Raw genomic sequence first — 24,921 nt, forward strand, 5'->3', positions numbered from 1 at the left:
AGGAAGGAAGGAAGGAAGGAAGGAAGGAAGGAAGGAAGGAAGGAAGGAAGGAGAGAGAGAAAGAATGAAAGAAAAGAAACAGAGTCTTGTTCTCAAACACACACTCCAAAGAAGCAAAGCAGGTAAAACAGTATCAAAATAAAAACAAAATCCTTCATATATTAGACATAAAGACTGAAGAAAAGAGAAAAATATAGAATGACTATAGGTCTTTGATTTGAACGATTAGGGAGGTAGGTATGCTCTTTCAAAGACTACAAGATGTATAAGAAAAAGGATGGTTTTGATTCCTTTTACTTTGTTTTGCTGCTGTAGCCCTGGAGCATTAAGTAGCACAAACAAGCCACTCGGTAAGTTCATATAATTTGATCCAGCAGAATTAAGAGTTTGGCTCAACTATGTCACATGTGGGCCCTATAAATAGGCAAAGCTGGATGCTTCATTCCAGAGCTCCAGATAATCATCTCATCGGCAGATATAATCCAGGGATTCACGACACAGAAATGACCTTTTAAGTCATGTGACTAGTGGCATACCTTAGAGAGAGGGTGCAGGCTGGAGTGTAGATACTCAGAGCACAGGGTTTAAGGAAATTTAAAAAAGGAAAGAGATGGGAGCTGTGGCACTTAAGAGGTAGATGAATTCAGGAGAGTGTGGTATCACTAAAGGAAAAAGAAGCCTTTTGACAAGAAAGGGTTGTGTCAAGAGTTGGGTGTTTAAGGAGAAGTGGCCATTGCTATTGACATCAGAAGGGCATGAAGGGCTTCACCAGCAGCAGGCAAGGGAAGTGGCTGAATTGTAGTTAGGGGTTGCTACCCCTGAATATGGTCTTTTGTATTTCTGAACATGTTTTTTTGTTTGTTTGTTTGTTCGTTTTGTTTTTTTTTTTTTTTTTTTTTTAGAATGAATTGTCATGAGAGCTGTTAAAACTATGGAAGAAAAGGCATGAAAGCAAGGCCACAGCACATGTAAAAGAGACAATGAAAGACTCATACCTTTGTAGTGATGTAGTAATGTGCTAACTCACAGCGAGTAATGCCTGGGATGGCTCATAGGGGTCTTGCTGATGAACTTGCAAAGGAATAGTGGGCTGTGGAATTGAAAACCTGTGTTCCCACAAAACTCTGAACACAGATTTCATTCTTAAACTGTTAAAACTTGAAAGCAGCCAGGATGCCCTTCAGTAGGTGAATGGAGAAATAAACTGGGGCACAGAGACAACAGAATATTGTTCAGCATTCGGAAGAGGTGCGCACCAAATTATGGAAGGTGTGGGGAAACCGCCAATGCATAACATTACTGTAGGAAAGGCAGATCTGAAAGGCCTACGGACTACGTAGTTCCAACGGCAGACGTTCCCGGAAAGGTGTAGAGACAGTTAAAAGACCACGGTGGTTGTCAGAAGTTTGCAGGAGGGGAAAGTAAGTAGAGCACAAAATACATGGGGGTAAACAGTGTAATGGTAGTGCGATGATATCCATCACCTGACGTGTGTCCAAACTTCCAGAGATCGAGGCTAAGAGTGAAGCCCAGTGTAAACGATGAGTTTTGGGTAGGGGTGAGGCTGCCGATAGGGTAGTTGTGTACGCTCAGCTGGGAACGTTACAAAAGCTTTGCAGCAAACCTAAAACAGCTCGGAAATACATTCAGAAGCCGGCAATTTTCCCTATGTCGGAAAGAATCCACAGGCTCATTAGGAAGGTGGGACTCCGGGGTACTACAACAGTGGAATCGCCCTTAAGGGCCACTTCCCATGGCCAGAGGCTCCGATGTGGAGTTCACCAAGATCAAAGCCATTGCTCTGCAAGTGGAGCCCATCTCAACTACACCTACACCCGAAAAGGAAACGGAAGTCATCTCCTATTTTCCAAGGGCTTTTCCATTCTGTTTGATGAGGGCCCATTTATAGAAGCTCCATCTTTTCCGGAAAAGGGCAAAAAGCTAGTTTTCCCCTTTGTTAACGTTTTCTTTTAATGGAATTGAGTATTCTGTGCCCCCACCCCCTGCCTCTGGGACTAAAGCCAGAGACATTCCTGCTGCTGAGAGACAAATCTTCCCGAGGTAGAGAGAAGGCAGCAGGGAGAAGCTCCTCCAGGAAGAAAGTCTTAAAGTTCTTACTTGTTACACCAATGAGAGTCGTGATGGCCAGATCCTGGAATAGAAACTGGTAATTTGAAAGGCTGTTTGTCTCCTGGAAACAGAAAGGAAAGCAGATTTTTAAAAATGACAAGCTTATGGATGAAGTTTAACAAGAATTCCTTTGTCTCCCTACGACTTTAATTTTTCAAGCAGCTTACTGAGGACATAACATGGTTTCAGGCCTGTTTGGGGTTGGTGAGTGGTGGTGGTGTGGGGAGCAAGACCCATGTCTGTGAAACCCTCTAGCTCCAGGAGACCTTCCTATATGTGCCTCCTGGACAGGATCCCCTGCATGAGTGATACTCAGTGCTGAAGGGAACACCTCCTAGATCCGTTGACTAACAGACAATGTGGGTTTGGTCTGGCACAATAAATCATGCATATCCAGCAGTCACAGGTAACGGCTGTTATTGGTAGTCACGCACAATTTTCACTGATTGAAAGTTGGAGCAACTGCATTCACAGCATGTATCTCGGGCATTGTTAGGTGAGGTGTTCTACAGTCTAATAAACTGTCTTACTGTTCTTGCAGAAGAGTGTTCAAGCCTCTGCCTTTAGAAATGTTGCTTCCCTGCTCTTGCACTTGAGTGGAAAGGAGGTCAGAAGATGCCATATCGGAAGAGGGTGAAAACAAGGAACAAGATAGGAGCCTACCGAGAGAGGGCCTCTGAAAGACTCTACCCAGAAGGATATCAAAGCAGATACTGAGACTCATAGTCAAACTTTGAGCAGAGCGCAAGGAATCTTATGAAAGAAGGGGAAGATAGAAAGACCTGGAGAGAACAGGAGCAGCACAAAGAGAGCAACAGAACAAAAAAAACTGGGCACAGGGGCCTTTTCTGAGACTGATATTCCAACCAAGGACCATGCATGGAGATAACCTAGATCCCTTGTACAGGTGTAGCCCATGGCAGCTCAGTGTCCAAGTGGGTGCCCTAGTAATGGGAACAGGGACTGTTTCTTCTATGAACTCAGTGCCTGGCTCTTTGATCACCTCCCCCTGATGGGGGGAAGGGGAACAGCCTTACCAGGCCACAGAGGAAGACAATGCAGCCAGTCCTGTAGAGATTTGATAGGCTAGGATCAGATGGAAGGAGAGGAGGACCTCCCCTATGAGTGGACTGGGGAAGGAGCATAGCATGGAGGGAGGGAGGGATTGGAAGGGGATGGAGGAGGGAGCTACAGCTCGGATGCAAAGAAAATAAACTGTAATAAACAGAAAAAGATGCCATATTGAGTTATACTTTTGAAGGTAATAAACTGTTGGGATTCCAAAATAGTATCAAATTCCCACAAGCAGCTTAACCTCTAGTGCCTTATTAGAGAGTCTGAAAACAATGAGGCCATAAGCTTGAATCTAGGAAAGAGCAAATACAGAGTAAAGAGGAGTCTGGATAAGACATCTGCAGGGATGGTTCCCTTCCTTAGTGTTGGAGAGTGAGCTCACACACCGAGTTCACAAAAATAGTGACGTCTGTTCTTGTTTTGTATCTTGTTAAATACTAAGAGCCACCACACGATACATATATTTTTATACCATAATTCGCCAATTTTCAGATCTGTGTATTTAGGGAATGAGAGCTCTGCTAGCTAATCTACTCTTCAAAGTCAAATGCTAAGCTTTCGTGAATGTTAAGATCTAGATGTTAAACACGACAAAAAAAATGCTTACATCGTGCAAATATGCCACTAAATTAATTGTACTAAATAAAGTTAGGATCTATGCAAAGCTTGGCACTGCCTGCTTCTTTCTCCCTGTCTTTTCTATTATCTATGTTCCTGGGATATGAACGGCTCCTGCGTCTACGTGGTACATGAATGTGTGCTGCTACTCTATGTGTCTTCCCTGCTCACATTCGGGCATACCAGGTGGGTAGCTCAATATATACACCCCTGAAATTACAGAGGGAAGTCTGCTATGATGGCTTACGTTGGTTGTCAACTCGACACACCTGGGAAAGGGAGGCTCAGCTGCAGAACTACCTCCATCAGATTAGCCTGTGGACATGTCCCTGGGATGTTTTCCTGACTGTTAATTGGTAGAGGAGGACCCAGCCCACTGTGGGCGGTGCCATCCCTAGGCAGGCAGGACTAGGCTATGTAAGCAACATAGCTGAGCAAGCTGGGCGAAGCAAGCCAGTAAGCAGTGTTCCTCCATTGGTTTCTGGTTCACACTCCTACCTAAAGTTACTGTATTTTCTCCCATCAGTGATAGAAAGTAACCTATAAGCCAAACAATCCCTTTCCTCCCCTAAGTTGCTTTTGGTCCATATATTATCACAGCAACAGAGAATCAAGCTAGAACAGCAGTTACTAAGCCTAACTCCAGTACTAGAATCCAGTACTAGAATCGGTAATGAACAGCATCAGGAGAGCAGACCCCTGATCCACACAGGTGAAAGCCGCAGCGAGAATTAAAACGGCATTAAATCCCGTTCCTCAGTTATCTTGACGGTGTGTTTCTCTATCGTAGAGCCCACGGCTCATCCTGCAGGTCTGTCCAGTCCTGACTCGTTCTGTGAATTCTCGAGGACACTTTTAGATGGATCCTTGATGCACAAACATCCTATTTTCATCGAGTGAACCACTACTGGCTTTAGTTCTCACTAAATGAGGCTTAGTCCCAAGTCATACCCAGTAGAGCAGGAGAACACCAACATACTGAATCATGCTGTACAGGGCCATGTACTTAAACATGCAAAAGGACGTAACGAGAGCCGCACGGCCTTCCCTGCGTGAGAAAAGGAAGGAAGAGGGAATGAGGGAAATGATGAAGAGAAATCGGGGGTTATGCTGTGCTTTTTTAAACCTGAGTAGGGCAATAACAACAATGACGAAAGGATAACACGCCAGACACCTGGTTTTATGATAGCTTGTCTCAAGTCGTGGAGAGTCTTGAGCCAGTGGGAGCTATTAAACGCCTGGTTGCTCGGGAAAGAGCAGTTCCGGGCCAGCAGCGTCCACAGCCTTGACCCAGCAATGGACTGTGATTTACAGTTACTTTCATCTATTATGCATGGAATTGTTTCAGCTCTTGAACTCAGAGCCAGGGGGCTAGGAGCTGGTCTCAGACCTCATACGCCTGCGTTAATGGGATTTGGAAGAAGGTCAATCTCCTGTCTCAGTTTCTGCATCTGTGAACTAAGGAAAATAAATAAGGTCTTGGAACACTGTCAAGCAGGCGCTTCGGGAATTTGGCTAACATCTGATCCAAATTGTGCCTAGGTGATTCTAACTCTTCCCAAAACTGGATTAAAAATAATGCGTACACTCACATTACCTGTGCATCGGATTTAAATAGGCCGAACACAATGAGCATGCTCGTTTGGGCTATTATTGACTGCTTTTGCACAAGTAACACAGTTGAGCACAAAACAGATGGCATGCAGATTACCATTTCTTTCTCTTTTATTTGGGGGTGGAACTTAGACTTTAATTTATTTATGATTGATGTAATACGTTCTTATGAGTTCAGGACCTAATCATCAGACCAGATCTTGCTGCTGTCATTGGCTCTGCCTGGGAGGTAATTTCTTCCCGTCTCTCACCTCTTCAAGTGACGCTTTCCCAATACATTGTCTAAAGCAGCCAACTCCTCTTCCCCAGCCATGTTCTCACTTTTACACTACCCATTTTATTTTTCTGATAGCACATAGGAATCTCTGTGAGAGCTGTCTTTACGGATTTCCCTTAGAGCCTAGCACTAAGTTCCCATTCAACAAACTCTACTCAAGAGCTTGGATAAATAAGAGAAACTGGCCAAGTCATTACATTAATATGGCAGAAAAAAAGCATGAGAGTGGATGAAACACATGATCTCCAGGCAGCTGTGACCTCTGAGCATGGGTTATCACGTATGTTCTCTAATCCTGGTTTCTTTATTTAGAAAAGAAATACTAGCCTTGTCTTCATCTGTAACCTGTTTTGTTTTGTTTTGTTTTGTTTTAACACAATAGGCTATCAAATACATTTAAATTATAAGCACATGCGATCTGTGATGACCAAGATTGGCCACAATGCTGTTTTTAATGTTCAAGCAAAATGTACCAGCAGTACAAATATAGAACCAAGTTGAATTCAGTGGGGGCACCAAAGAGTAATTTTTAGAACTGGGCATGAGAAAGGTAACCCAAAAACACAAAGGGTCAAGAGGGGAGGAAGGCAAGTGTGTTTTCTTGATCTCCCAGGAAAATCTATCAAAACAAATAATAATTGGGGATGCAATTCACAGCAGTGACAACCCTTTAAAAAAAATGATCCAACTTGGCTGGGCTGTGGTAGTCCACACCTTTAATCTCAGCACTCAGGAGGCAGAGGCAGGCAGATCTCTGTGAGTTTGAGGCCAGGCTCATTCTCTAAAGAATGAGGTCCAGGACAGCCAGGGCTACACAGAGAAGGCCTGTCTGAAACAAACAAAAGGGAAAAAAAGATTCAACCAGTGGCCTGTAGTGGAAACAATACTGTTCTCCAAACGTTATTTATAACACGTATTTATATTTATTTTATATATATATATATTATTTATATTTATAACTCCACTAGGTGGGAAAAATGTTCGTATGTTTACAAAAAGCACCCTCTCTATACACAGCTTTTCTGTTTTTTTTTTCCCCCAGAAGAATAATATTATCTGCACCCAAGAGTCAAAAGGGAAATCACTACTGGGCTGAGTGACTACTTACTTGATGAGATGAGGCACACATTCAATGTTTGGAGTTTTGGAAGTGAAAGGTGAGGCCACTGATGCCTCCTGCTCTGATAAAGAGATGCCCACATGAGCCATTTTCAAAGCCTGAAAGTGAAGAGTCAGTTTATTGTCTCTGTGCGCACACAGCTACAGAAGCTGGTCACATGGTAACCTGTGACCTGCCAACCAGACTTTACCCTGCCTTAAGGTAAAGGACGTGGCTTTAGAACACCTACCAAGGAGGGGGGCAGCTCCAAAAGCAAGCTGTACCTTATTTAGCAAATAGTAGCCAGGGAATCATTTTGTGCCCTTGATCAAAACCTTCCCCAGATCCTTTGTGAAAACGACATGCCAAGTATTTTTGAGAAACTGTGGCCCCACACTGATAGCTACTTACCCCACAGTCGTTGGCTCCATCACCACACATACCTACAAAGTAGCTAAAAGAGGAACATGAACTGTAGAGATCAGAGCTAGTTTATTCGCAAAGCAAATTCCTCTAGTTAAAACCAAAATTAACCACCCTTCCTTAAGGATTTAATCATTTTATTGTAAGGACGTTCCCACCTAAGAGACTGGTCAAAGCAACGTGCAACTGTACGGGTTCGCACAACCGATCGAGAAACCCAGCACCTCGCTGTGCTCCCCCATCACACAGGCACCTCACTGCTCAGAGAACAGTTTTCCTCTCCACAAAACCGGTAATGGTCACAACTGTGTGAACAGACAACACAGTTGGGAGGTTGCAGGGTTTTATCCAGAAACCAGATCTGGGTTTTTGCCTCCTCCCTTTGTCACTTCTAACATCAAATGTTAGAAAGCAAAGTGACAAGCAAAGTCGTAATTATAATTATAGTTGTTGCAGGAAATGCACCCTGTTGGCGATCACTCAACTAAAAAGTGAGTGGCAGGCCTAGAAGCTGAAGAGAGAAAGCAGAGGGCTGCTTCAGACGCCACTGTGGGGTTGGATGAACACTTCTGTCCGGAACTGTTGACTGAGGTTATGAATGGTTGGTTTCCTAGTTCAGCCACTCATAGTTCACACTGTCCTTTGGTTTTACACTACTGTAAGATAACTAGTTTACTCTGGAACCCTTCACGGCTTTCAACCATGAGAAGACTCGGGGCTTTCTGTGTAGAGAAGCTTCCTTAATGACTAAATCACGTAATTAGGAGGATGGAGTTTCGAGTAGGAGTCATATTCACATGGTCCACCATGAGAAAAAAAAGTTATCAGGAGGATGAACCCTGGACATTCATTTCATCGGGAAATAATGACTCTTGGTGTTGAAGTGGCCTAATGATGTCATGGAAAAGATGCATTAGCATAAGAATGATATAATATTATATTAACATATAAAGTATTTGATATATAACATTATATTATACATAGTATATATAGTACAGTGTGTATTAATAATATAATACTATAATAATACAAATATTATAATATTGAAGAATTTGATGAACTTCTGTGTGTTATAATTGTAATGATAACTTATCAAACCTGAGCTTAAATTCTTGCTTCTTCAGTGTTTGGGCTCAGCTTACCCTTCCTGTCTCATTTCACACAGTATTCTTTTGTGACCCTATGTTCTTATACAACAGTTCTCAACTTTGGGTGCAAAAGCTATTTGTGTGAGGAACCACTAAGCATCAACTAAGTGATTCTGAATCAACTAAGCAGGACCATAGGGGCTCACAGAAATTGAAATGACAATCATGGATCCTATATAAGTCTGAACTAGGTCCTCTGAATAAACATTATGGTTGTATAGGTTGGTGTTCTTGTGAGACTAACAACAATGGGGTGGAGGATATCTCTGACATTTTTGTCTGTGCTTGGGACCCCTTTCCTTCTACTGGGTAACCTCATCCAGCCTTGATATGAGGGTTTGTGCCTAGCCTTATTATAATTTGTTATGCCATGTTTGGTTGATATCCCTGGGAGACCTGCTCTTTTTTTTTTTTTTTTTTTTTTCAGAGATATAAAAGGGGTGTGTCTGGGGGAGAGGAGAGGTGAAGAGAGGATTGGTAGGGGAAGAGGTATAGGAAACTGCAGTCAGGGTGTAACATATGTAAAAAATAAAAATAACAGTGTATTCTAGCCCTGCTGGAACTGTTTCCAGTACTACTGGAAAGTGTGGAACCATATTGCTTACTTCTTCCAAGTTTCCCAGTGAGTGTCATCTGCCCAGGGTAAGAACTACTGACCTAACCCAGCTATACAGCTGTTGTGCCTCTTCCATTCCCTCACTGCAGCCTCCATCACTTCAAGCCTCTCCCATCCCCCTGACTACCATGCCTCCTTCACTTCATCATGGACAGAAAAAAACCTACTCCAGTTTCTGGAATTCCTCCACTAGACTTGACTTTTGCCCGGGAGACATTCTTGCAAAGATGGTCCCGTTGATCAGTATCTACAACAACAACAGCAACAAACAATCAAACAAAAACAAGAAAAATGTTGTAGTATGGCATTTAGTCACACACAAAACATGTAACGTTGGCTGGTAATGTTCATGAATGATAACAGTACATTCCCAAGGAAATAGTACCTTTTTTTTTTTATTTTAAGATGGACATTGAGACTTTTGTTATCAAGTAAACCCAATGAAAATAAATATAAGTGTTTACAAAAATAGTTTATAAAAAAAAAACAATGACCTATGCAATTTAACCCAGCTGCCATAGGGAATATAATCCTGAAAAAACTGAACTTTTTGGAAAACTGAACCAACGGAATCTGAGCAATCACAACAGAGAAACTGAGCAGGTCCCAGGAGAAGAGACAGACACAATTGCTTTCCAGAAAAAAATTCACAACTAACAGAAAATCACCAGGTGACAAGATAAGGACAACTTGTGACCTAATAATACTATCTGGACTTGACCAGTTATGAAACTCAGCTTCTATCCCAAACTTTTAATGAGTCTTTAAATGTGGATAGTTTGAGGGTCTGATATCCTGCCCTGGTTGCCTTCTCCACACTTTAAGTTCTTCTGTCTGACAGCAATGTGGTCCTTGATCTCTGTGGCCAAATGAGTTACTTGTCCCTATTATGAGTTTGTTCTTTGTAAACGTGGCTTTAAGTTTAGACTCTTTAGAAAAGGAATCTTCTACCACAAACAGGATGACACTTTCCTATCCTTGCCTTCTGTCCCACTGCTGGGTTCCTTCTAAACTGTGAAACATGCTCAGTGTGGCAATATGGTAAGAGCTGCCCAAAGCTAATCCTCCATGCTGCCACTTTTTTCCTAGGGCTGGTACAAAGTTGACTCCTTATGTCTATCATTTTCAAACCTAATAGGAAATAACAGTACCTTTGCAATAAACATTCTGCTCTCTTGTGATGTGCAGAACTAGCTAGTCGAATTTTTGTCTATTTCAAACATTGAAACTATTTGGGGTCACACTATGTAAGTGACATGTCTGTCATCCTCACTAAAATGCCATCTCATTCTTAAAACTCACCTTTGGCAATAAGCTGCTGAAATGTTGACTTATAACATGAAAAGATTTTCCACTTAGGGCAAAGTGGTAACTTCCTTCTCCGGCATTATCTGGGACTTCTCGGATATTGATGTAGTTGTCCTGCAAAGCAAGGTGCAACTGTTCTAGGCTCTTCCAATTGCTAGAGCAGTTAGGACCACAAGCATATCTGACAGAAAGGACTGAAGTTACACCAGAGTCTTTCCTTTAAAGTCTCACTCCAGCCCTGATCCCTCAAAGAACTACTGCTTCTGTGTTGGACTGATCTTCACAAGCCGCAGCTACTGGCGGATAAGAAAATAGCACTTACTCATGTCCTGTTCTCATCTTGATGTGCTCTCTGTGAGTCCCAGGCATGAGTGTACTTCACACATTTCAAGTGTCAAATATAAAAGCATTGCAACTTAACAACTCTCTCCTGGAAGTGAGAATTTGTTGGGGTTTCTTTTTCTAACAGAATTAATAGCGTTTCATAAGGACACAATGGAGATAGAATACTAACAAGACTGGAGATAAATGAACAATTTTTTTTTCTACCCTGAAGACACAGTCTTATTATCCAGTGCACACAGCAGGTTCTGAAAGGGACTAAGTCCCCTTTGAACTCAATGGGGTGGCTGACAAGCAAGGGGAAATGTGGGAAGCTAAATTCACAGCTCTGCTTACTGTGTTTCTTCTAGTAAAAAGACGAAGGTTTTTTAAGAGCAAAAGAATGATTACTGTCAGAAGCCAAGAAAGCCTAAAGCTTAGAACACAGTAGGAAGAGTGTGGAAAACTGGCATAATTGGGTTCTTATTTGTTAAAGACCTGGAGAAGTTTGTTGACTTGGAGTTGCTTCAGAACTTGAGGTAGTCACAAGTATTACCAGCACTATGTGGCAAGTCAGATAAATGCAGCAGAATACTTTTGTTAGGTGTACCTGATTCCCAAATGGCACATGTTTCTTCTCTTCTACTAATTGCCAAGAGATAGATGCTGATGAAGAACCAGTGGCTTCATTTGCCTCTACAAGAATAACTTTCTGGCCTTCAGAAACCATCCCAGACTTCCTGGCCACTGTTATTGCGGTCTGGAGATTGTCACCTGGAATAAAGAAAGAGCATCCTAAGACCATGATAAAGAGAATGCACCAATGCACACAGGATTTGGAAAACTTGCTAGGGTTTTGGTTCTTATATTAAGTGTGAAGATAATTACTAAGGTCGTTTTCAGCCTGCCCAGGCATTCCATAATCCCTTTGCTGGTTCTTACTCTTTTTCATCATGTTACTTCATGACTTACAGGCATATTTTTGTCAGCAAGTACAAAAGAAAATTTTAACTATATTGCTTCCATTTATTACAATCTACGAATGTATAGGAAGCCTTTTGGTTTACTATCACATCTAGTTGGAATAGAATAAGTCCACTTCCATCTATCTCTCCCAGTGATGACAACCGAGAAAACTAAACAAAAACCACAAAAGCAATCACCTGGAGACTTTGGAAAGTAAACAAAAGCAGACAGACTGTGGAAGGGAATCAGAATTGGAAAAGCAAGCTAACAAGGGATAGTTTTCTTCTTTCTGCTGAAATGAGTGACTTGAGCAGGTATCCTAGTATGTAGCCTGAACTGTTCAGACAGCTATAACCAAGAGAAACACAGTCTTTCTGGCTACAGTAGTCAAAAAGGTGGGGCTCTTGGAGCGTGTCTACTATCAGGAAAACTATGGAAAGACAAAAGCTGAAGAAGGGAACTAACTCAATGTTTGAACTGTGTAAGTCTCAGACTCTACACAGAGCAGGATACATGTGGAACAGTCCAATAGAAAAACATGAGTTCTACAAACTAAGTTGTGAGGTGTCAAACCCCCGCCCCCATTTGCCAGGATAATGCCTGAACACTTGAGAGAGGCAGGTGAAAATAGCAAAATAATTACAATTTAAGCAAAATACTGAAACAATTACTTAAAATAGACAAGACAGAACCAACAGCTAATTATTGATGGAAAAAAAAATAAGACTGAAGCTAGGCGGTGATGACACAGACCTTTAATCCCACTCTGGAGACAGAAGCAAGCAGATCTCTGTGAATTTGAGGACAGTCTGCTCTACAGAGTGAGCTCCAAAACAGCCAGGGGTAAGAAGGAGGGTGCTGAACATTCTACACAAAGTATTAGCAGGATCAACATTAGATATGATCAATAACAACAAACCTAGTCAATTGTCTATGTTAAGAAAAAAAATCAATACAACACTGCCAATCCTTAATTGACTCATGTGTTGAAATGATCAGATAACAGTCTTAAGAAGCTATCACTGCTTGAGCTCCAAACATGGAACCCTCATGAATATGGAAAGAGAGAATGAACTCCACAAACTTGTTCTCTGATCTCCACACACGCACACAAATAATACACACAATAACAATAATATGACAGTAAAAAATAAAATTTAAAAGAAGTTATAATAAGCCTCTTTTAAATGGTTAAAGGTAACATTTAGAAAACAAATGGAAAGATTCAACCAATTAAAATGTATAGTTAAAATGGATAATTTAGAAATGAATATATAACACTAAATTTTTAAAAATACACTAGATCAACTCAAAAAAGCAAGAGCCATTCATTACACACATTGGAGGACAAAGACTGCTTTTTAAAATGAGCAGGGACTCTGGTTATTAAAAGGACTTCATTTTTGTCAATAGTTCTAAGGAGAGGAAAAAGAGAAACATGTGTACATATATATACAAAAAAATAAATATAAAGAAAACTTCCAAAAGATTGTAAGAGATTTAAATATATAAATTCAAGAATCTCAAAGAACCTCATATAGGTTAAACTCAGTAAGAACTACACCAAGACGTGATGGTTACACAGCTGAAAGTCAAAGATAAAATAGAAAGGCTGTTAGAGAAAAAAAAAATAGTACATTGCGCATAATAAAACAATACTTAAAATGACCACAGATGTGTCATAAAGGTCAGGAAGACAAAAGAAGACCTGCTTAGTGGAATGAACAGCCCAGGCATGGCAGGAGACCTGCAAAACCTACAGTAATATGGAGGTCGCACCCAATGGTTAGAAAAGGATGCGACAGAGCATATGACTGGCAAGGAACAGCAACTGCTGGAGACAGGTAAAGCTGGAGACGCCAAGATTGAAAGCCCAAAGGAAACTCAGATTCGGCACCAGGGCAAGGCCTGGACTGGGCCACACCCATATCAAGACCCTTCTCAATTCGACTGTCTCTTAGGAGATAATGATCATTCTTCATTACTGAGGACTACCTTATGATTTGGAGAAATTAAGTAACCCCCCAACTTGAACCTTTAAAAAGATAAAAGAGTGATGGAATGGATCCAGGAGACTATCTCCAACCTATAATAACCTATCATGTTAAAAAAAATAGAAATTTCAGAGTAAAAATATAATAAAGATAGAACAAAGGCAATAATTAAATGAACAATGGGGAATATGTTCCTCAGAGGAAGAAAGGCATATTAGAAATGCTATGTTCCAGACTGGATTAGTAAAAAAGAAAAAGAAAAATATGTGAGCATACCTAGTTAATATTTCTAAGCTCCAAAGTTAAAGAAGAAATATTATGTGTAGGTGAAGCGTGTGTTTCCTGTAATGGGCTGGCATTGTGTTTTACAATAGTAAAACTCAGAAGACAAAAGCAGCGTTCACTTACAGGCCACTGGCAAAAAAAAAAAAAAAGAGCTATGTGCTTCGTTGAATACAAAGAAAGTTGTTGTAAGGATTTGTGAGAAGTCAGAAAGCACTGTGCCCTCCATCCATCCAAGGATAATAAATAAGAAATAAAAAATAAGCGAAGAACAGAGCAGAGTTTTCAGCACAAGAAAGAGGGATTAAAGATTCAGCCGGAGAATGAACAGCTCTTATCCACACAATCTCCAAATGGCTGGAGATAGACTGTTAACATGGTGTACTAGAAGGTCTTATGTCAACTTGGCACAAGCTAAAGTCATCTGAGACAAGGGAGCCTCAATTAAGAAAATGCCTCCAAAAGAGCGAACAGGCTGTAGGCAAACCTGTACAGCATTTTCTTAATTAGTGATTGATGGGGAAGGACCCAGCCCATGGTGGGTGGTGCCATCCCTAAGCTGGTGGTCCTGTATTTTATAAGAAAGCAGGCTGTGCAAACCAGTAAGCAACACTTCTTCAAGGCCTGCCTCTGTATCAGCTCCTCTCTCCAGGTTCCCGCCCTGTTTGAGTTCTTGTCCTGACTCCCTTCAGTGATGTAACACAGTATGGAAGTGTAAGCCAAATAACAAACAGTTACCTCCCCAAATTACATAGCAGCAGTAAACCCTAACTAAGACACTGTGTGATGCAAGTACAGATGATGTTCAAAATTGCAGGGACTACTGGATAAAGGAGACTTTTAAGGGCACCAAACCACCCCAGGAAGGCCTAGAAGTCAGAGTGGAGGGTAGAAAGGAAGAAAGCAAACCACACATGATGCTATGGACTATGGGATTAGGAATTATGGGGTGGGTAAGGATGGAGGAAAACAAAAGGATTTAACAGTCCCCAGATTTACTCTGGGGCTCTAGAGTTAGAGCTTTGGCAAGGAGGTACGTGAATGACACAAGCAATGGAGTTTAAAGCACCATGACAGAAGGAGCATGACAAGACACTAGTAATATAAATTAAGAAATCAGTTATTTGCCTGCAATATCTTTCTTATTGAAAAGTTCAAACACGTTCCTTAAGTAAGGTCATATATTTTCCTTGAGCCATCCTATCCCATCGCCCCCTTGTTTATGAGATCTGAGGCTTCGGTTTAAAGTCGAGATGACACCGGGTTCTTTCTGTCCAAAATTAGAGAATCTGTTCCTGATTCTCGACTAACATTCTTCTCCTCCAAACACTTGACAACAAAAAAATCATCATCTTTACATGGCCCATATCTTCTTGTTATTCAGCTCTCATTTCAAATGCCACCAGAGAGGCTTCTCTTAAATGACTTGTAGAGAGTAGATGGTCAGACATGCTTTACCAGACTGCCCTATCTGGGATTTTTGGGTTTTGGTTCATTATGCTTTTATTTGTAACTGTTTGTTTTGGTTTAATTTTATTTATTTCACTTTATGTATATGAGTATTCGCCTACGTCTATGTAACTGCCCAGTGTCTGTGAAGGCCAGAATGGAGTCAGACCCCCGAAACTGGAGTCACCAATGGCTGTGAGCTTCCACGTGAGTTCGGGAAACTGAACCCTAGTCCTCTGCAAGAGCAACAAGTACCTTAACTGCTGAGCCACCTCTCCAGCCCCTTGGTGTGTGTTTGTTTTTGTTTTCCCTTTTTTTCTTAGACAAGGTCTCATTCTGCAACCCAATCTGGCCTGAAACTCACGATGTCACCACGGCTGGCCTCAAACTTGTGGCAGTTCTCCTGCTTCAAACTCCCACATGATAGGATGTATCATCACTGTGCCAGCCATCAGACAGCCTCAGTTTGCATACCTCAAAAGCATTTGCTACACTGCTTGACTCACTGGTGTTCTCTTGCCTCACTGTAATGCACGCCTGATGAGTAGCTTGCCCTTTCGTGGCCAGTGCCTGACACCTAGAGTGAAGCCTTGGCATTGGTACAATGTTTGTTAGGTGAGCCAACCCCTGTGCGTCTCCAAGATGACCCTGTTTTCACGGCACACTCTGCACTACACCTGTGATCATCACGGTCCGTATCCGGGCAGAGATGAGCTCCTCCAAGACAGGCTTTGTCTCTTCCTTGAGTCGATTCTCCAAGATCAGCAATCCCAGAAATATCAGGTCTGATTCCACCTTCTCCCTGATGAAACGGAGAAGCACATGTGGCTTTCTTACGCTAATGATGACAAAAAGAAGGAGCTTCCCACAGGAATGGCCCTGCTCCCACACTTATCCCCAGCTACAAACAATCCTGACACAACAGGATGAGTCAAGATGCTGCAACAGTTAGCCCAGTTAAACCAAGAGGAAGCCCTTGTATGGCCAAAGTTTGCCTTCGGCCTTTGCAGAGAATCAGCTCATGGCTGCTGGGGTCTTTGGGACAGCTCAACTGACTCTCATCCCCTCACCTTTCAAAGAAGGGAGCACGAGAATTAAGTGAGAAACAAGAAAAATAAAACAAAATGCCAGTTTCTCCAGAAAGACTGATATAGATATCACTTAAGCACCGTGAGGTATAGTGTAGACAAATAAATGAGCCCTTTACTAAGGCCATTCTGGGCCCTCGCTTCTTTCTCAGCTGGAAGCTCTGCTCCTGTGCATAGAATACCTCTGCACTTCATGGAGGCCACCATGAGAGCATCTGCAAGAATGTCCTAAAGGACCAAGTAGGGGGAAGGTATTTGGTGTTAGAGATTTAAATATTCCTACGATTCTATTATTTAGAGACAAATACAGAAAGAAGACCTAATTCATCACCTAATTCATGCTGAAATGAGGATCAAAACAGCACCTGCTGAAGCCTTCATGATGAGCTTGCCCAGCGTGTCTATCCTGTGTGCCAGCAGGAGCACAGCATTGGAGGAGGTGGTCCTAGAAGGTTCTGAATCCCTCCACTAGGTGGCAGGAAGTGAAGCGTTTCAGCTCCTCAGAGCAGATCTGTGAGGGTGGCATTCCCTCTAGTACTGAGCATATGCGGTCAGCATCCAAGCTGTAGTCCACCCTCTTGCATCAATAATTCTCCCCCTGGCTCCACATGAACCCCGCATCATAAACATGCTAGGCCCTTAATCGTGTTTCCATGATCTGTCACAGAACCTCCCTGTGTCCTGAGTCCCAGCTCATGCTGCCTGACTCTAAGGCTTCTCCAGAGGGAAACAACTGCTCTCTCCACATCTTACTTCTACCTCATTTAGCCGGTTATTTATGATTATTATTACAATTTATTCACTTCGTATCCTGTCTATAGCCCCCTCCCTCATCTCCTCCCAATCCCACCCTCCCTCCCTTTTCCTCCCCTATCCTTTTCCCTTAAGTCAACTGAAAGGGGAAGTCCTCCTCCCCTATTGTCTGACCCTAGCCTATCAGGTCCCATCAGGACTGCCTGGGTCCTCTTCCTCTGTGGGCTGTCTAGGTTGCCCTACCGGGGAGAAGTTGATCAAGGCGCAGGCAACCCAGTTCATGTCAGAAACCGTCCTTTCTCCCCTTACTAGGAAACCCACGTGGAGACTGAGCTGTCTATGGGCTACATCTGTGCAGGGGGTCTAGGTCCTCTCTATGCATGGTCTTTGGTTGATGTATCAGCCTCCACAGTCCTCCCTGGAACTATCTTTTTTTTTTTTTTTGGCTTTGTTGGTCTCCTTATGGAGCTCCTGCCCCCTCCAGGTCCTTCTACCCCCCCCCCTTCTTCCATAAGACTCCCTGTGTTCTGTCCAAGGTAGGCTGTGAGTCTCTGCATCTGCTTCAATCTTTTATCCATGCATTTCATGTTTGACTTTTTGATCTGCCTCTAACCCCTGAAAAGAAGCCCAAAATTCTGCTCCCTAATCCCCACATGATGAGCACATGCTGGAAGCACCCAGCAAATACTTCCCACCCGGACCCCTTGGATGTCTTTTTGTGTTCATGCTTGGCCACACAATGAAGGGGAAATCACTTGTTCTTTCTGGGTCCTCACTGAAACTGAGACAGCGTGTTAGGCCCAGCAGCATCTACTGAGCACCTACCGGGTGAGAAAAAGAAGAAACTCCTTAGAGGCTGCAGGAGCTCTAACGCCAAGATTAGAGATTAGACATGACTACCTTGTTCATATGCAAAGCTGCAAAGCGTGGAACTGTACCACAGCAGGCGCAAAAGCCAGAGGGAGGTCTGTGGAGCCAGAAGAGGGGACAGGCATTTCTGGGTAGAGTGCTTAGAGTCTCCCTGAAGGAGCTACTTGAACTTCCCTTCAAGGATAGCTTAACTGATGCCTGATTAGCGTTTTACAGTCTTTCTGTGGCCTCATACTTAGGCCACAGGGCTTAGATATTTTTAGAGATTATATGACATGAGCCAATAATAAACTACCACATTAGGCCAAGAAAATGGCTGAAAGGTCAAACACCCGTGGCCATCTTAGAACTCCTGTTTCTAGCTCCTCTGGCTTGTGGCCAGGGTAGAGCTCAGTGAATGATATGATCGGGACACCGCAGTTCCGATCTCAGATCACCACTGCCTTGCTGTGTGACCTGGAGTAAACTGATTTCCCTGTGTTGTGCTCTAGTACATCTTTGGCTCTCTAAAGTTCCTCCCGTTTCCAAATCCCTCACTCTTCCTTTCAAGAATATTAAATCTGGGCCAAGAACTGAAAAAGGATTGTCCTGTGACTGGTCTGGACCCTGCAGTGTAGAGTAATAAGCTGTTTTCCAGTTTCTTGAACTCACATTGTACTTCCTGCGGCATCTACACTAATAAAGAATAGTGACTTTAATACAGACCGTCGTCAGCCCTGAGACTAACCTCGTGTTCTTAAAACCCATATGACCTTTAAAGGAAGGAATGTGGATAAAGCAGGGCAAAACCTTTCAATAAGATTTTTATAAAAATGCTAGACACACTATGAGTAAAGAGAGAAAGAGAGAGAATATGTTTTGTCTTGGTCAGGGATAAGGGAAAGATAGTCTAGTTAGTTCAGCTATGAGTACCCATGGTTGCGATGTGGCTCAAGGAGACAGAGCTAAGTAGATAACCTAAGACAATTTGTGTTTAGGCCTTTGTCACTAGATCTTGCAAGATTAGAATTTAGGTGCCGATACCTTTAACGGAGGGGAGCACTGTCCTGCAGACCACAGCTCTCACCATTCCCTAGCGTACTGACAGCTTGTGAATTGCACATACATCGCACTGGGTAATGAGTGGCAGCACCGCTGCCAAGAGTGCCAGCACCATGCCCCATCCTGCACGACCCTTCCCTGGCCCAAAGTATCTCCAGTTCAGACTGTGACATCTGTTCTCAAAGTTCGCTTTCGGCTCTCTCAAGTCACTAGCACTTGTCTTGTTTGTACCATACCATTACTCTACTGTTCACACTACCACTCTAGGGTTAATAGCATTTCGTTAAGCAATAATAAAGATGTTACTGGTGTATTTTTCCTAGCTTTGTCTTTCATATAAACGCAAAGTATTTTTGCGACTCCTGAATGTTGCAGGAATATCGCAACTATGCTAACTGAGCGGAAGTTGTACTGTTTCCTTCTAAGTTTTCCCAGGAGTCATTAATGACTTCACTGAGTTGCCTGGCTTGCAGCAAAACTGGGTGAGGCACTGAGCCTACACTACATAGCACAGGGAGCTACTGCAGTCTCATTGTGTCTATTCTCGGGTTCAAACAACTATTCACTGAGTGTACGTGTGGTGTGTGTGTGTGTGTGTGTGTGTGTGTGTGTGTGTGTGTGTGTGCTCACTGAGGAAGAGGGATATGTACTCATGGCTGTGTGTGCATGCAGAGACCAGAGAGGACACTCCAGTGATGTATTCCACTGGCCTAGAGCTCTCCACCTAAGCTAGACTGGCTGGCCAGTCAGCCCAGGGCCTTCCCTGTCTAAGCCTCTCCATCAGTGTGATCACAAGCACAGGCCACCAAGCCTCACATTTCTAGTGATTGCTAGAATTGAACTCCGATCCTGTACTTGCAAGGTAAGTATTTTCTCCACTGCCCAACCTGTTCCCAATGTTTTCCCGGTGTCAGCTAAAAATTTATTAAACTACTATTTTATTAATAATAAACTGTTTCTTTCTTCCTTTTAACTCCTATATAGGAGAGCATTTTTTACAGATAATATATGCAAATAATAGCACATATAAATTGCAAGATGCTAAGGGAAGAGGTGAAAATATAGTTATAACAAGGAGTGCTGAATCAGATGAATTTGAAAATAAGTATGTGGGACTATCCAAGTTTAAAATGCTAAAATCTAAACTGAGCCTTGATTAGCCCTGCAAAAGCATAACTAGTAGTAGCTGGATAAAAAAAAATACTAGAAGTACAGTTTAAGGCAAAAATAACAGGATTGCCCCCAGATGGCAAAAACAACAACAAACAAACAAAAACAAAACAAAATGTGGAACTGTCATTGCGGCAACCCATTCCATCAAGTAAGAATCTTAGTGTATTTTAATGTACATACATCAAAACTTTGTCCAGTAAGACCCTTGGAAGGTTTTCCTATTTCTCTGTAAACATTACCTTGATTTCATAAACACAATTGACGTTTATTTGTTTCATTAGCTGTACATTCCTTATTAAGAACTTTTTTATTTCTAAGAAAACAAAGTTTTATTATTTCTAACCAATTCATATTATATCAAGATCAGGGCCCCAATTTCAAACCCCAAAACACTGGTTATTTCCACATGACTGTTTTCATAAAACCCTAAGATCACCTTATGTTTTGCATTTTTATACAGCTGTTTCTTATATGTTCTGCCATGGTTGACATCAGCTTTGTGATTTGGGCAGGATAAGTGTATCACTATTTGCCATATTCAGAAATACCTATGTACAAAAACTGAGCACAGCACCTTTCTGGGCCCACCCTAGAGTTCCAGCCCAGACAGACGTTTCTTCCCCAAACCATCATCTTCAGGAAAACCCTCTCCTTTTACCTCATCAAGGCAGTTGTGGAGCAGTCCGTTTCCAGCTTCTTGTAGGCCAGACCTATGACCCGGAAACCCTGTGTCGTATAAATCTGAAGTTCACTAATAAAACAAGCTGGTACTGTCAAAAATAAATAAATAACATAATTACTGTGCAATGTTTACTTAGCCAGTATGGGTAGAGAAATTCTTCACAAGAATCCAAATCTTACTCAAGAAAACACATTTTTCAAACGTTACATAAAACTAGGCAATGGTGGCACATATCTTTAATGTCAGTGCTCGGGAGGCAGAGGAACTCTGTGAGTTCGAGGCCACCCTGATCTACAGAGTGAGTTACAGGATAGCCAGGGCTGCACAAAGAAACCCTGTCTTGAAAAACAAAAACAAAAACAACAACAACAACAACAAAAATACAAGTTATATAAGCAAGGCAATGGGAAACTGTAACCGTAACTATATTATCTGGGTTAACATCTTAGGATCCAGTAAAGCTAAAAATGAAACAGAAGCACTTGAAAACAAAGAATGGGGAATGTATAGAATTTTTAACCTCTGGACACTTATTTATATTCTAATATGTACAAGCTCCGCCCTGCAGATGTCTGTTTAGTTGGGTGAAAACAGTATACTGACATTAAAACTAAAACCAAAATGACCATTGCTGTGATTGGAAAGGCAGCAGAGCACAGGGCACTTGTGTGACTCCTGTGCTGACTGAAAGGAGATGGGCAGGCAGAGGAAGGAAAGTGCTTTCTGACTGAGGGACCCTCATGTGCTCAGGCATGGGGGTCTATGAGCTCAGGAAAGCCCAAAATGTGGGGAACAAAGCAGTATGACATCTTCAGTGGGAGGCTAGGATCATGAAGGGTTTATCTGTGATCTCAAAGGAATTCGAAATCTGGTGGGGGCTGTGAGAAGCAATCAAGTGAAAAAACGTGAAAAGGTAGTGGTGTAGTTATAAGAAAGTAATTACGGATGACTCTCAAATTGGGGACTGGAAAATTGCATGGGTCGTTACCCAAGATGGAATATTGGAAAATGCAGAAAGAAAGTGAAATTTTCAAACTGGATTTTGGTATTGAACTTGGAATCAACCAGTAAGGGATGCTCAGCTAGCAAACAGATCTAGAGTGTTGTGGGGACAAGTTTGGCTGGAAACCAAAAAAAAAAAAAAAAAAAAAAAAGATATTTGTATTCCACATGCATTCACCAACCTGTGTCAGGTTGGCAAAAGCTGGCCACTCTCTCTGGTGCACCTTTCATGAATGCCAGCCGGCCACCTCCCATCTGTTGGACAATGACTGTCATCCTCTGCAATGCTGATGAGAATGGGAAGTGATGGAGGATTGCAAGTCCTTCCACTGGGACCTGGTTGGTGGGTAAGGAATGGAAAGGCACATGCTGGCAAAGAGTGATTGGGGATTAATTGCTTCCCCCACCCCAGTCCCTGTTTTACCAAATAAAGGAGAAATGGAACACATCTTTTCACGTCATCAGTTCAAGACACATCCATGACCTTCACACACCATAGTCAGAGCACAATTTCCCCTGGTTTGGATGCTATGAGAAGATTGGCATGCAAGGCTTACCTGGCCAACTATGTCTGTCGGCTTAACTACCACGGTGTGTGCCAGCATTTCCTTGAGGTGAATATCATCCCCAGAAAAAGTCATTTCCTGTTTCACAAATGAGATATTTCACTGTAGGGGTTTGTTTATTCTTCATGACACTAAGTTTGCACCCTCCTCTTGCAAAGATCCTCCCCTCAACCACCTTAGTATACTGACAGGCCTCCTCCTGCTGCTGGACTGGTGAAGCAGACTTATTCTATTCCAGGAAAACAAAACAAAAGGCACAATGCAGTGAAAATGCTAGAACTTGAAGGACACGCACTTTTGAATTATTCATGCAATTTATCCAGCTTTCGCTTTCGCTGTTGGAATTGCTGCATAAAGGTTCGTTCTCTGTTTCTGAAGAGCTTAACGTGGAAATGTGGAGTATGAATCGCCAGGCTTATTTTTGTGTGGAGCAGGCAACTCAACAGCCTTTCTTTCCCTAGAGTCACTGTTGGTCCTGTTGTTCCCTATCTATCTAAAGTGGACAGAGAAGGGCATATTTTTGCAATATGCATGATTACTGTCTAGGAAGTACTGTAATAATGACTCTAAATTATAGACAAGGAAGCCTTCTGCTTAAGATATTAAAGTTCTTTGTAATCATCTAATTGGGTGGCTGGTAAAAAAAAAAAAAAATGTCAGGAAGGAAACTGTAACCTCTATTTAGAAGGACAGAAGCAGCAGTCCAGAGTGGAGGACAGACTGCAAAGCAACCACAACCATTAGAGAAGGGTAGAACACCAGAGACATCTTCCAGAGGTGCTCACACAGCTCCCAAGCCTGGGCTGTGCACGACAGCAGGGAGAGGGTCAGCTGCAGGAAAGAAGCCCAGGCCATGTTGTCTCCCTATCTCTGCTTTGCCTGCAGCCACAGTAATTCCAGCGATGGAGTTCTTAAAGGCTGTCTCTGAGGAGACTTCCTCTGAGAACAGAGCAGCACTCTCTTCTGTCTTTTTGCACAGCTATCACTTGCACTGGTTTGAGAGCCTCACGCCACAGCCATGAGAACAAAAGTCCCAACACGCAGAAAGACCTCATGAGGTTGAGAGTCAATTAGGGCAGAACTAAAACTAGAACAGAAAGAGCCAGGTACCTAAACCACAAGAGCAGCTGCTCTTAAAACTAGTTTGGAATCTCAGGGAAAACTCTGAAATGAATTTTTCCATCGGTCTTGGAAGTTAGAGGAATAGTCAGTAAAGCAGAATAAAACTCTTGGTTGCAATGACTCACCTACATATCCCAAGCACTGTGGAAAACTGTGTCTCCTAAACCCCATATACTGGAACACAAATTTTTTTTCTTTTCATTTTTTTGGTGAGAAGTAACAATTGTGTATATTTACAGAGCACAAAGTGATGCTTTGATCAGTGTATATACTACAAAAAGGTGCAATCTTTTTAGTAATACCTGACATATCATTGCTTCATCAAATTAACTCTAGAGAACTCCGAAACCGGCTCACCTAATGGTAGAATTAGAAAATAATTATGTAAGAATTATAGTTGTATTGATAACTATTAAACTTACAATAGGTACCAAATACTTTGGAACCTACAAGTAGGTTTTTTTATTGCACCATTTCATTTAATCCCACAGCAAAAATACAGTATACACAATGTTCAGATCAGAAAGCCAGGCTTGGACTAGTTTTCCCTTTATTCCATATTGGAAACCTCATGTGTTTTTAAGTATTAAAGAGCTGTGATACCACTTGTGTTATGCTTGCATTAAAAAGCTTCTTGCATTCTCTGAAGGTCAGAGACATACCCATTTGGTGGCTTCAAACATTTTCAGGTCTAGAGGGTCTCCCTGGATGGTCCCATCAAGAAGGATCAGAGAGTGGCAGCTGGCCATCGCTGCACACAGTGGGCCCCGGGGCAGAGCTTTGCCTGAGGCAAAGCTATGGACTGCCTGGAATCTGAGAAAAGAAAAAAAAGATTCAGCCTGCCCCCCTCATGCCAAAAAAAAATAAAATGTAGCTTCTTGGAGGTCTGATAGTGTGCTTTGCTGAACTTCTTTCTAGTCTCCACAGGTCAACAGCCTGTTATCCATCCTCCCCTTCAAGTCAAGAATACTAGAAAGGCTCAGAGGCCGTTCCATGCTCCTCTTCCTGCATTGTCTTAATTTTTCCTGGGCTTACTTAATGCACAAGGGTGGAAATAAAGAGAGGTACCACCCTTCATCCTGAGGTCAGCTCCCACCCCTGTAACTAGGTCACTTCTCTTCCAATCCTGGGAAAACTCCAGGTGTGTTAGTTGCACACTATCTCCAATCGGTCTTCCAGGTCTGGGCTTATTTTCTGTCTGTCTCCCAACATGTTAGATGTTTGGTTCACAGTAGACATTCCATGAACGTGTAAGTAAATGGATGGATGGATGGATGGATGGATGGATGGATGGATGGATGGATG

The 24,921-nt window shown here is 42.3% G+C and overlaps 1 protein-coding gene across 3 annotated transcripts in view; it reads right to left on the reverse strand.

The window, feature by feature from the left end:
- Positions 1-24,921, reverse strand: part of Atp13a4 (ATPase 13A4) — a 118,506-nt gene that overhangs the window by 15,721 nt on the left and 77,864 nt on the right. For 2 of the 3 annotated variants that reach the window (XM_055625155.1, XM_055625156.1), the window contains exons 14-25: positions 24,279-24,429; positions 22,486-22,572; positions 22,111-22,264; positions 20,903-21,014; positions 15,997-16,121; positions 11,239-11,402; positions 10,302-10,421; positions 9,167-9,246; positions 7,224-7,266; positions 6,822-6,931; positions 4,774-4,870; positions 2,119-2,191 (exon numbers count right to left, since the gene is read on the reverse strand). In XM_055625155.1, coding sequence (XP_055481130.1) covers positions 2,119-2,191; positions 4,774-4,870; positions 6,822-6,931; positions 7,224-7,266; positions 9,167-9,246; positions 10,302-10,421; positions 11,239-11,402; positions 15,997-16,121; positions 20,903-21,014; positions 22,111-22,264; positions 22,486-22,572; positions 24,279-24,429 — 1,316 coding nt within the window. The remainder of the gene's footprint in view (positions 1-2,118; positions 2,192-4,773; positions 4,871-6,821; positions 6,932-7,223; positions 7,267-9,166; positions 9,247-10,301; positions 10,422-11,238; positions 11,403-15,996; positions 16,122-20,902; positions 21,015-22,110; positions 22,265-22,485; positions 22,573-24,278; positions 24,430-24,921) is intronic. The other variant, XM_055625157.1, reaches the window with a different exon arrangement.

Source organism: Psammomys obesus, unplaced genomic scaffold (assembly GCF_907164565.1).
Source record: "Psammomys obesus unplaced genomic scaffold, mPsaObe1.curated_primary_1811, whole genome shotgun sequence".
Taxonomy (NCBI): domain Eukaryota; kingdom Metazoa; phylum Chordata; class Mammalia; order Rodentia; family Muridae; genus Psammomys; species Psammomys obesus.